The sequence below is a fragment of the Colias eurytheme genome, chromosome 20 (genome assembly GCF_061535395.1).
Source record: "Colias eurytheme isolate Ceu_HAF_F1 chromosome 20, ilColEury1 Martin Lab GWU primary, whole genome shotgun sequence".
Taxonomy (NCBI): Eukaryota; Metazoa; Arthropoda; class Insecta; order Lepidoptera; family Pieridae; genus Colias; species Colias eurytheme.
The window spans coordinates 4,934,611-4,948,211 of NC_142999.1; the positions used below are offsets into that span (position 1 = coordinate 4,934,611).

General features: G+C 31.9%; 2 protein-coding genes across 2 annotated transcripts; one reads left to right on the forward strand and one right to left on the reverse strand.

The window, feature by feature from the left end:
• Positions 1-6,222: 6,222 nt before the first annotated feature.
• LOC149899619 (uncharacterized) lies at positions 6,223-8,021 on the reverse strand. The gene is made up of 2 exons (XM_090113902.1): positions 7,210-8,021; positions 6,223-7,044 (listed from the first exon to the last, which is right to left on the reverse strand). The coding sequence occupies exons 1-2, from the start codon at positions 7,963-7,965 to the stop codon at positions 6,631-6,633; spliced, it is 1,170 nt and encodes a 389-aa protein (XP_089970028.1). The 5' UTR covers positions 7,966-8,021; the 3' UTR covers positions 6,223-6,630.
• A 3,403-nt stretch (positions 8,022-11,424) lies between these two features.
• LOC149899620 (uncharacterized) lies at positions 11,425-12,855 on the forward strand. Its single transcript, XM_090113791.1, has 2 exons — positions 11,425-12,279; positions 12,354-12,855. Exons 1-2 carry the CDS (start codon positions 11,515-11,517, stop codon positions 12,780-12,782), a joined length of 1,194 nt encoding a protein of 397 aa, XP_089969917.1. The 5' UTR covers positions 11,425-11,514; the 3' UTR covers positions 12,783-12,855.
• Positions 12,856-13,601: the final 746 nt, after the last annotated feature.

The window sequence follows — 13,601 nt, forward strand, 5'->3', positions numbered from 1 at the left end:
TTTTTATTAAGTGGTGTACTGTTTGTCGTTAAATTGTACGCAATAATATGTATGCAATAATATAAAACTGCTAGTTCAATAGGTATTTAGTACCTATACTTAGTCATACAGTTCTCCAACACCTTAATGTGTATAATAATTCATCTAGATTCAATCTCTAGACGAACATTTGGAGTTTATAGCCTAGTTGATAGCAATCGTAAAACGTATCGGTAATAAAACGTGTAAACTAATTCTGTGCCTCCAGTGAATAAGGGAATAACTCAAAAACAGCACTTTTCAGGAGAGACAAAAAACTGTATATCAATACTAAATCTTTAGTAATTCAAAATTTTAAGCTTGTATGTGTAAGATATGATGTTAGACTATATTTTTACATAGGAACACATATTGTAACAACCCCATAAATATACTTTTTTCGTGTTTTTTTGTAGTTGTGGCCTTATGAACGAGTACTTCATGGAATAACTCAATGTATTCACATAATTTTTTTTTTACTCTTTGCAATATAACGCCTTATGCCCTTATGCACTATGTTCATAATCGCACAACACGACTTATATTATTGCCAGTTTTGGTTTTATAGAAATGATGTGACTTATTATGCTTGAAATTTGTGTACTTTATGACTCAATTGAGGCATTTTAGTGGAAAAACTATGCACGTAGCTTGAAAAACGAATGAAATCAACGGGTTTTTTTTCGTTATTAGATAATAAAAACAAAGCAACATTTAGGTATTTATGCATTTAACCCTAGAAGTCCAATCTACGTAAATTTGACGTATGAACTCTTCTATATTTACCATCGAATCGCTGCAAAATCCAGAACCAACTTATTAGCCGTCGAGACCTAGCAGTACATAGTTGGCTCATCCAGGTAAATTCCGCCATTTGGTTGTAAAGAGGATGTTGTGCGTCATTTTGACGTATAATTGGGCTTTTAGTAACTTTTAAGATTGTTTCAAATTTTTATTTTGTGATTTATTTGAATAATTTTTTTCCAAGTCACGTTTCACATGATATCTATAGTATTATACTATAGATTGTGTATAAAATGGGATCCAGACAACTTTTATACTAGGACGAAAAACCTTCAATTTTAGTAAATGACGATTATTGTCCTCCGCTGGATTTGGACTTCAAGCAAGGGGATTGGGTGGCTGAAGATGTTGTCCGGAGTAAAACCGAATATGTTATGGGGTTTTGTTACCCATGTATAATGAAAGTCGTAGATTGTAAAATAAACGTTTAATCGATCTTTCAATAATACAGTACTATGTTGTTAATGCTATACAATGTTTCACCAGTCACCACAATGAGCCTAGTCTGTACAGGTTAGCAGGAGACAATCATTGAGTATTGGTATTAAATACGTATCAACTGCGTATTGCGTTTTGCGTATTAACTATTGTCCTAGTGAAAATTAATCGTCGAATCAATTTAAAATTCGATTTTTCGTTTCGTAAAATATAGATAATAAAAGTGGCAACGCCACAATGTCATGGTGGTATACATTCGAGGATACAAGCACTATAAAGAGATAAGAGAAGACCGAAAACCATATTCCTGTATGTTCAGTTAATACAGGAAAAGTTATAGGTGGTCAGTGGCGATTTTTTACGGCATGATATAGAATTTTAACAATGTCTATATCATATAATATCAATATAATGTAGATAAATAAAGAAAATACAATGAGCCGCAAAGATTGTATGCAAAATTAAGCACAGATTTGAAGGTGCCTTGGATGCAAATACGACTTGTGGCACGCACTTTGAAGAGACTCTACGTGACAATAGCCCAATTTTTTCAAAATATGTGGTACCAGAGTATCCATAAACTGTTTACGAAAATGCAGGACCAAAGAAGTATCGATATTGCGGATTTTTTTCCTATAAAAAAGACAAATTACCAAAGCACAGTGGCTAAAACGCTATATGCGGAGAAAACAATATTCATAATTATTGTCAAGCCTGGTTATAAATACTTTTTTTTATGCGACTATTATAGACTATAATATTATTGTCTTGATTATTGTAGTTATATAATTAAAAAAAAAATTAAAAACGAGTTTTTTTTTTTAACTTACCCAATTATTTAAGAAGAAAATATAAGTTTAACATTTTTGTTGGCTTTTTTTAGATGATTCAATTATCGTTCTGTATTTATATAAACAAAGAGTATAATATCATTAAATGCACTTAATGTGTTAACTGTATTTTTAATATCTATTGCAAAAAATAGTTGATTTCCATAGAAATATATTAGTATCCCAAGTTAACTGATAAATACCTTTTTTAAAAAATATAAAGATTTGTTGTTGGAGATTTATTGAAAAAAACGATTTAAAAATAATAAGGAATAGGTATGGTGTGTTGTTTCCGTGCAGTATTCAATTAATAGACCAATAGCAACACGGCATTAATGCCAAACTGTCTCATGTCGTCACTTGAACCAATGACACTAAAAGAGTTGTTCCTTTATGCTCACGTTAGAAAAATGACACAAATGCGTTTATACTAAAATAGTGTTAGGACTGATGGAACAAAATGAATTAAGTCTTTATTCAAAAAGTATAACTACACATACGTCTTTGTGTTCGTGGGTACTTTTGACTCGAGACGAATAGTTCCTTTGCGATTGCCTAAAATGATGGATAAGGTAACTTATACCGTTAATCACACCCTACTTATACCGTTTGGGTCATTCGAAAAAATGGGTTAGGACGCAGCTAGAGATATGACCTTTTGATATGTTGTGTATTTTGACGAGCTGAATCCAATGGTGCAATAAAAACCAAAGGGAATAACTCGTCTTACTCCCTTATTCACTGGAGGCACAGAATTATTACCCCTTATTTCGAATAATAATGTTATCCATAAAAGCTCGTTGTAATTAAATCTCGTGAAAAAATACAGAAATGACAATATGAATGAATCGGCAAATTAAAGATTTATCCACGAGTATTTACTTCATTCTGAATATCGGATAATCGGATACAAGCAGGAGCCTTCAATAAAAAGCAATAAAAAGTTTATCACGGGTATAAGAGTGGAATAAAATATGACGTTTTATAGGACACCTGCTCCGCAATACATAAAGTGCGTACTCGTATCGACAAATGAACGTCAGGGAATACAATTTTATGGGCCATAAACAGCGAGGTGTCATAAATGAAACCGCAGAACCTCGCACTTTTGTAGTGGACTCAATGATTCAGTCATCAAATAAACACATTGGTATTATATATTTATATATATATGATCTACAATTGAAATGGCTATCTTTCTCATGTTTTGAAGGTCAATGTCGAATCTGAATCCCCATGAATGAATAATCCAAGAAATCTAGCGAATATTGAATCCCTTATAATATTTTAGGGAAACTAGCGAGAGCAGCGTAAACAGAGACGAAACACTTATAAACAAGCCCCAGGAAAGCTATTTAATTGCTAGATGGAGCTCGCAAAATGTTTTCATTACACTGCATCTTGTCAATTTAGGTTCGATTAAGCTAGCGCGATGCTAGCAAATTTAATTCTAAGCTGTGTAAAAGAGCCTTACTACTTAATTGCTCTTAAAATAGTTTAGAGCTAACTATTGCGTCAAAGCTGAAGGATTGCTTGTAAATATTGGATTTAGATTAGCGGCTAGCCGTAATGACGCTAGGTATTGCCATTTGCTTCGTATATTTATTTAATCTTGATTAAATTTTCTATATAATGAGAGCCTTTATTTTCAAAGTAGGTAATATTTATAATGATAATAATTAATACAATTTTGCAGGTGTAGCAAAATTCTCTGAAATTATATTTTACGGGTTTTTATATTGAAAATATATAGATAATAAAGAGATGAAGAAATATTGACATAATTTTAAACGAACTTATGTAGGGTCTTTCGTTTCATGTACTTAGAAATTGTTACAATACCCAATTTACTGTTGGCTTTTAATACAAATGGGAAGTGCTTATCTTGCCGCAGTCACAGTTCACTAGTAGAACTTCTTGTGTACGATTTCGGACGATACAATTAGTAAAGTTCACTTGAACTTGTACTCAGTGCTTCAGACTGCAGTGTATGTAGGTATAATATGATTAGTCGCTAATTTCTCTGAGTAAATTTCAATTATTACTGCTTGTCTTGTATTTGTGTAACATATTTAATTTAATAAGAAAAAATATCACCCTAACCTAAAGGTAACCTTATCTAATACCTTTTACAAAACTGTTATATATTTATTTTTCATGTTAATAACTTCTAATATTAGCTCTAATTTTGAATATTATGTCTATACATTAGAACAGTTTTCATCTTTAGAAACTTTCATAATATACATTTCAGTTAGCGTGATTGCCTTAGCACGAATATTATATAAATATATAAATGTTTCCTGCCGTCGGATCCAACGTCTCCAATATCCGGCTCCTAGTTTAATCTTGGATGAATAACATGGCACCAAGTTTCAAATTAAGTACATAACGATCTCTCGCTTCGTGTTACCTTGTGTGCCCAGGGTTACCAGTCAAAATATACAAAAAACCTTTATATCTCATAACCACTGCTGACTTCACTGTAAGCAAAGTGAAAGAAAATATTTTAATTATTACTTTTTATATTGGTTTTGCATATCCGCTCGTTTTTTTTCTAGTTAACTAGATACCTGTATAATCTATATATATGTAATAAATTGACAAAGGTATTCTGTGTTTTTAATTATTATCTAAACGAAATAAGTAATGACGACATTGTTTAAAGCAACATTTTTGAAAAAATTGTATAAAATCTGAAACGAATGCTTAAAAATGTTCTGTCTGGTAGCCCTGTATACACGTAACTACTTTTAAGTGCATCCAATACCTTGGCAATAGACGCTCTATGATCATATTGTTATACTGATGAAGTACGTTTTATTGATATTGTCTGGATTCGAGAAGTTTCTTTTAACTATTCTGACAATGTTTCTTTCAGTCTAAATTAGGTTGAACAACTTTCATAGTAAACTAGATTCAGACAGCCTTAGCAGACAGCGTCTTTGTTCGCTTGTTACCAAAAGAAAATAAAGAATTGTATAGAACATGTATAGAAATAGTTTATAGAAGTCTTATAAATGACATTATTATAGCCAGTCCTACCCGACTGTACTTTTATAGAAGTTTCAATACTAATTTTAGAATATATTTCAAACTTCTTATTCAATTTATATTGAGAACTATTGAGGAGGCAATATATACCTAGATTACCCGAAACACTGACACAAAATTTCGGGTAATTTGTAACAGGATGGCGGTTCCACAGGGGTCTTAGTACGCAATGACAAAAAGAAAAATGATGGTCAGACGCTGCAGATACCGGATACCTTAAGATACTGTAATATTTTATATTAGAGAAAATATTATAGTATCTTCACCGTGTGTGACGCGCTTAAGTTGATAAATTATTATTTATATGACACTATTCGATTTCTTTTCTTTTTACCTAATTAATCCATGTTTTTGTTCCCTACATACATATAGCGTGATAGCAAAGTAATCCTAAGTAAATTAATAAAAACTAAAGAAAGGTATATACCTATTTCTTTCTTAAAATATATATGATAATAATTTGGGAATTCCTGGGTAATCATTGTCTAAACTCTAATTTATTTTCATATCAAGGCAGCAGCTTAAAAGGCAAATCGCCGAACAGTTGAAACCACAGAGTTGAAACCGTATCAAAAATTTACTTAAATTTGTATTTATTTAATTATAAATTGTTAAATAATATTTGATGTTCGTTATCGATTTTAAAGTTAGCACAAATTTCATTAGAGCAGACGGGAATGTCGTTATGAATATTCATTGCCCGCGCAACCAATGCAAGTCGTATTATCTACCAAAATCGACTACAGATTCACCAAATTTGCTTTCGAACTGATTTATAACATTTCAATATTTTAGCAGTCACCCAGCAGTGGAATTACGTAATATTCATTGTATTTTCTACCAATGTTAATCTAACAAATTGAAAGACATTAATTTGTTAAGATTTTTTTATTCAAATCGGTAGATAACGGACATCGCATTGGAAATGTAATATGCCAATTTTAAATCCCGTGTTATTAGTGTGAATCGGTCGTACAATATTAAATTAAATTAAGTTATATTTCGGGGTTTTAATAAGGGATACCTTACGGAAACATGCATATTTGCGACATGTATGAGAGAGAAGTTTACTTACAGAGAAGTTGCAGTCCCAAACGCACGTGTTATGAAGGACAAATTTGGAATGGCTTTCACCATGGACCATGCTTTCACGATTTCGCGATCCGAGCAAATAGATGGGTTTAAATGTCGTACAGAAAGGGGTAGGTTGTCCAATTAGTTAGTATTCATCACTGGATCATCCGTTTCATCTTCGGTAACCTTGAGCCTATATTGGCGACGTGATGTGACTCCCTTAACTAGAATTTACTCTTCAAATTTAGAGGTAGCCGCTAATGTCACGTACCTATCACTGAATGTTTTTATTAATCTTATCTTAATTATATATTTAAATGCTAGAAATATATTACAAGTAGTGGGTATATGTATATATATATAAATTACTTTTTTAATAGTAGGTATATTTTTAATGCATTGGTATCAAATATCAATAGTAGGTAATGTAACCAAGCCTTTCCAAATCGTCAATGGCGCTTCTTATCGTGTCTGTGAATTTTAAAATGGCTACATTTTTGTCCGTTTTGTTTTTACTTAACAAAAGGGTTTCTTCTTCCAATCCATACCACAAGGCAAAGCCCATAAACGATGTAATTAAACAGTTTTCAGCCACAACGTTTAGATCGTGTTGGAAATCATCACTATACGATTTGGCTAGATTTTCATTGATAGGAGCGAGGATATCAGCAACAGCTTCGATGTATGTAGTCATTAATACTTCATAATGATTTGACCTGGTCGTTCCATCGGTGCTTACAAGGATAAAACTTAAAAAGTCTTGCGAAGGGCTCAAGAAGCGTAGAGTTTGAAAATCAATTATACAGGCTTCGTCGGGTTTATCTTCCTAAAAAAATCATTAATTACTGATTAATGAAAAATGTTTACTAATAATGTTTAAACAATCATTATTTTCAGGTTATGAAATGATATTACGTATTGCATAATGATTAATGTCACGTTAAGGAATAAGTAATTATAGTAATAAGTACAGTAGAATGTAGAATCTTACCTTATATTTGAATAAAATGTTTTCCTTCCAATAATCACCGTGACCACAAATCAATCGGCGTGCTTTTTGAAAGCTATCCAAACGGGCACTGGAATATCTGGATATCAAACCCTTGAGATATTTTTCGTACTTGGTACCACTGAAGTATTTATGATGATTCTTTAAAGCCAATTTCAAAGATATATTCAATTCTACAGGGTCTGTGTCTGTGTACGGAGCTATTACATTATTAATATCAGACACGTTACCTTTTTCTACTAATATCAAGGCAACAGCATGAAATTTTGCAAGCGCTTTCAAAGCCACAACTAAATGATCAAAATCAAGAAACCTTTGACCTGTATATCTTCGGTAACCTTCAAAGGTCATATCTTGTAAAACTATAACTTGCTTCTCTGGATCTAAATCAGTATAATAACAATTCGGTATTAAGCCATCCATATTCACAACGGATAAATTACAAAACTTGGGACGTAAAACGGTGTAGAGGAAGATCTCTGCTTCAAATAAATATTTGAAAACTTGTTTCATTCTTCTTTCAATATTGTTCGGAGTAATTTTAATTAATAAACGAAGTGTTAGATCATCTTCAGATTTGTCAGTTTTAGTGCCGTTTATTGTGGCAGGAACTAAAACACCGAAGTAATTTTCAATTGCATCCATGCTATTTTTGCATGTATATCTCCATCTTTTTAAATTGCTTTTCTTCGCTACCTTACTTAGAATATCGTTGAGACGATCTTCGGGGATATACATATTATTTAGATGAAGTTACCTACTCCTTATTCATTGATGTTTAAATCACTATTGTTAGAAATAATCATTTCAATGCAAGTAAATATAATTAACCTGCATACAGGTAATGCGAAAGTTTACTCTAGATAACCATCATGCTACGTGATAAAATGAAATGTAGCAAATAGCAATATGTACATGAGGTTTTCATTTATAAATAAATGTGTAATACGTGTGTCTGTTACCGGCCAAACCCAATTTCAGGACAAACTAGTGTTGCCTAGGGCAAACTAGTTCATCCTAAGACCAATAGCAGAGAGAGACACTTTAGACTTAAGCATTTTGTTGTCTGGTGGGGCCCTGAAAACCAGCGCTATGCTGACCATATCGGCATAGCATAAGCTGAGCGGCCTTACCCTTTAGGTCGCCAGTCGCCACACAAATCATATTCTTAGTTTTAATTTTTATGTTAGATTATATTTAAGAGTGTATTTTTATATTGTTTCTTTTTTTTTTGTTTGTGTTGGTGGTGGTAATTTGGTGTGCCTAGTAAAAATTATTTTATTCTTATTCAATAGGATAAATCAATTCAGGCTAGGCTATACTAGTTTATCCTAAAATAAGTACGCATTCACCCAGGACGACACAGTAATTCTAAGAGCCACCAAAGCACACCGTGTAAAAAAAAAATGATTGAGATACATGTAGGTACATAAAATTTTTGACAGCTCGAAGTGTATAATAATCGATTCTATGATTGTTTGTATTACCAATTATCCATAAGTTTTACCGATATATCTTGATAATTTCAATAAGTAGGTATGATTATTTTTCCAATTACGGATTTATAATGGGTGTGTGCGTACATATTATATCAGGATGAACTATTTTGGCCTAGCCAAAACTAATTTTTCCTATTGGGGTTAGGTCGAACTACTTTAGCCTAGGTAAAACTAGTTTGTCCTGAAATCGGGTTTGGTCGGTAGCATATCGAATTCAATTATTATTTATATTCATATCAATTATATTTTAATTATTTGCTCATCATCACGTCCGTGTTTCTTATTTGTAGTAAAGTTTATTATTATGTGAATAAAACGTGTTACGTTTAATTATTACATTTTACAGATTGAGTCACTAGTTATTCTCAAGAAAAGTATCAAATAATTGTTATTGAAAACATAAAACCTACGGCGTAAAAAAATCTTACAACCTCGCCCTTTCGTGAAGTTGGTTAAAAAATCTAGTTACCTCTTGTTATTTGTACCTAAGTACAACATTATAAATATCTACGTAATATTTTAGGCGATATAACTAAATATTTATTGTAGATAACATTTAAGTTTTATATAGTTCATTTTATTAGCAAAACTATTGGTCAAAGCGGCTCCTTATCCCCAATAAAAAATAACCATGTAACTTTATGTCTCATAAATAATTCCCTTGTTTGTTGACCGACAATCCAGATAATCCTCGTAGTAAGTGCCTTTAGCTGCGGGTGTTAACCTAAGGAAAGCTGTAGCATTGTGGACTCGACACGAATCGAACTTTCTGTGTACTTACATAAAACATAACTCATAATTTTATTTTTTACTTGAGAAAAAAAAATGTTTCATTGAAAAAAGAGCACGCATAATGTAGTAGGTACTTCTGTGAGTTAAAATCTGTCTCAATAATTGCAGAAAAACGGTTTAAAACTCAGTACTTAGTTAGTTTGTTGTAAAACAAATTGTAATTCAAACAAACTTATTCCTTAAATTCATTATTAATATACAGGGTGTCCCACTATTGGTATACTAAGCGCGAAGGGACTTGTAGTTTTGCATGCACTGATCACGTAAAAAATACTCGAACAACAAAATTACATCAAAAATTTTTTGCTAAATTTTTCCTGAAAATTCATGTTTTCTTCTCTAGCTTTGCGCAGCCGGCATATACCGCTTCTCTAATGTGAGCATTTTGTCTATGAAAACATAATCTTAAACGATAGCTCACGTGCTGGTGGCAAAGTTGGGCCGGTTGCTTGTTATGTGTGTACACATAGATTTTTAAGAATTCATCTATTTCAGAAAAAAATACGTCTGGAATTTTATAAGTATTTTTTACGTACTCAGCGTATGCAATACTATAACCTCCTTTGAGCTTAGTATACCAACAGTGGGACACCCTGTATAATACTAGCGGTCCGCCCCGGCTTCGCCCGTGGTACTAATTTACGTTTTCTCTACATAAAAACCATCCTCGTACTTCAAGGAATATAATAAAAAAAGAATTATCGAAATCGGTTCAGCCGTTCTCGAGTTATGCGCTTACCAACACATTTTGCGATTCATTTTTATATATAAGAATGTAGATACCTACGGATGTTATCTATGTTATGTGCTTTGTCTAGTTTCAACTTATAATATAATTTTATGATATTTTGAATACCTTGTAAATATCTTGAGTTATCGGAATTAAAACGACAAATAAACATTGAGGTAGGTATATTTCTTAGGTTAGTATCTGATCTCTCGTTAGAGAGTAGTATATTCTTTGTATCTGATATAATGTAGGTATCTTGTAGGTATTAAAACAATAATTCTCTAAAGAGATTTTGGATAAGATACACTGGATACCAAATTAACAACAAGTCTTTTAGTTGGTTTTGTACTATAGACGAACTTAAAAAAATCTCGCAGCATTAATTATTGGTTTACCATCATAGCAGATTTTATAATTTCAAAAGCCTAGACTTTAGACACTAACGATCGATGCAATAGAAGTAGGTACAGAATTTAGATACCTAATTTTAACAGATAGTTCGATCGATTCACGGTTCTGGCAAGCGAAATGGTGATCTTTGAATACAGCTGTTTTTAAAGTGAAACTTTTATTACATCGTCTCAAACTTTTTGGTCTGTGTAGCGCATGTCGCGTGACGGTCGAACCGTACGATAATTATCGTACAAATATGATAATTTTGTGCCTAAGTTTCACTTTTACCTACCGTGGTTTCATAAAACCACACAACATTTTTTTTTTAAATATCGATATATTATATTTTAATAGGGAGCTATGGATAAAATTTTCTATGATTTACATTATTAAGAGTACTCTCTCTCCCACACTTTCCCGACGTGGCATTACAAATTTTGAAAATTCACACTATATAATTATATACAGGATATAATTATATAGTGTGAATTTTCGAAATAAATACGCCAATGCGTCTAGAACATATTTTTTGGAGAAAAAACACGTAATGATAGTATGGTGGTGGTTATCTGGTGGTATCTTTGGCTTAATCTACTATTCCGTACACCAACATTTTCTTTTTTTTAGAAGTGGCAGCCTACTTGAGGAAAATATTATGGAATTTTAAGATTGCGACTGAAAGCCTTGTATTCATCTCTGGATGGATAAATTATTAAAAAAAAAAAATATTATGGACATGTCACAGGTGAATGACAGCTGACGTAGTGTCATGTTTCAAAAATTTCAAAACACAACGCGCTCGGATTAGGATTTGTTGATGAATTTTTGAATTTGATAATTTGAAAGAAAGTGGAAGTTTATATAAAAAAAACTATGGAAAGTATAAACGAGGAGTATATCAAAAATATATTAGAATGTGTTGTAATTGACTCCAAAATAGAAAACTGGAAATATGAGAAAGAAACCTTCGTAAATATTGCGCAAAATTATTTTGGAGTTATCATTCCTATTTCTTTAGTCGGCCGCAATCAAAAGGGAGAAGTAGTTTTAAATCTTGTTTTAAAATTAGCTCCAACAGATGAGAGATATCGTGTAAGCGGTGCTGTAACAATATTTTTTGCGAAGGAAATTTTTGTATATTCCTCTGTCCTACCAAAGTACCAGGATATTCAGAATAACATATCCGGTTTATTAGGATTCGTCGTGCCTAAATGTTATTATATAAATAATGCTTATTGTAAGGAAGCTGTTGTTATGCAAAATATGTGCGCGGAAGGTTATCACCCATTCACTAAAGATGTATTTTTAGATATAGAACACTTGCTTTTATCAGTGAAATGTTTGGCACAGTTTCACGCTCTTTCGTTTATTCTAAGGGAGAAAGAGGCAGCTTTATATGAAACCGCAAAAAGTACATGTGTCCCCTTGAATAGGGAAAATAACAAGCGATTTATGGATATATTGAAGGATAGGTTGAATAAAGGTTTTATTAAGTTTTCTAATACTCAATATGCGGCATTATTTAAAAGATTAGAAACAGAGTGTGAAAATTTTGCTGAAGCCATGTATAACTCTGTAAATGAAACATGCTTATGCCATGGAGATATATGGAAAGAAAATTTACTTTTCAAATATATGGTAAATTACATACTTACTTCCATCATATTTATTGTAATTAAAAAATGTATAATGCTTTGTAATTTTTATTATAGGATGGCCGCCCAATCTCTGTTTGTATGATAGACTATCAAACAACAAGAATGTCAAGTCCAGCATTTGATGTCCTCTATTTAATTATAACAGGTTCTACATCACAATTTCGGAGTCAGCATTTTAAACAACTATTGGATACATATTTCCAAACTTTAGAAGATATTCTGCTTGAAGCCAATGTGCCAAATGGATATTCTAGGCAATTGTTTGAAGAAGACTTGAAAACAGTTGGACCAGCATGTTTTTGTATAGCTAATACTGCAATATGGTTATCTAGTGGTTTACAGCAGGAAGGACATGTAAGAAGTAAAATTGTATTGGAAACGGAACAAGACAAAGAAACGGCTGTGAAAGTATATAAAAATAGAGTTAAGGATATTATTGATGATCTAAATAGTTATGGCTTTTTAAATGTGGCAATACTTTGATATATTTTTAAAGGATCTTTTTTGTAAATAAGATGATAATGTTTTATTTCATATGGGATATTTTTATTTTTTATATATGGTATTGTTGAAAATTGTTTGTTATTGTTTTGTTAATGCATGATATTAAAAAAAACTTTTACTATAGTTGTCAATTTTTATTTACCCAAAGATATTTCAAAAATGCAAAATGCTCCTTAGTTATTAATTAAATGATCATAATATTATGGTAATGTTAATATCTAGTTTATAATGCTAAAGAGGAAAGATTTTTTCTCAAGTCCCAAAATTGATTTATTAGTTGAAAATTTATTTTTTTCTAAGTGAGAACTTAGAAGAAAAAGTAGCTGTAAGAGAACACAGAAAAAGTAGCTGTGATTAATAGCAATAGGTCATGTGTTGGTAAATCTATACTAATATTATAAAAGCTGAAGAGTTTGTTTGTTTGAACGCGCTAATCTCAGGAGCTACTGGTCCGATTTGAAAAATTCGTTCGGTGTTAGATAGCTCATTTATCGAGGAAGGCTATAGGCTATATAACATCTCGCTAAGACCAACCGGAGTGGAGTCATGCGGGTGAAACCGCGGGGCACATCTAGTTTCGTAATATTTGGCTATAAATAATAAATACTAGCAATATAAATTATAAACGTGGTCCCTAGCCCGTGAGTCTGCTTTAGTGTATGTTATAAATATAAGTGATATAAAATCTTGCTTTTCCTCTATATTACGCCTCACAAACTTAAAATCATAATAGGTATGTAAAATGAACACCCTATATACGTGTTGCAATAAGCAACGTCATACCAATTTCCACTCAAG

Bases quoted from the DNA above. Each gene is read 5' to 3' on its own strand.
- LOC149899619 (XM_090113902.1), bottom strand. From the start codon at position 7,965: ATGTATATCCCCGAAGATCGTCTCAACGATATTCTAAGTAAGGTAGCG. The intron at 7,045-7,209 runs GTAAGATTCTAC...TGATTTTTTTAG, and splicing joins ACATTTTATTCAAATATAAG to GAAGATAAACCCGACGAAGC.
- LOC149899620 (XM_090113791.1), top strand. From the start codon at position 11,515: ATGGAAAGTATAAACGAGGAGTATATCAAAAATATATTAGAATGTGTT. The intron at 12,280-12,353 runs GTAAATTACATA...TTTTTATTATAG, and splicing joins ATTTACTTTTCAAATATATG to GATGGCCGCCCAATCTCTGT.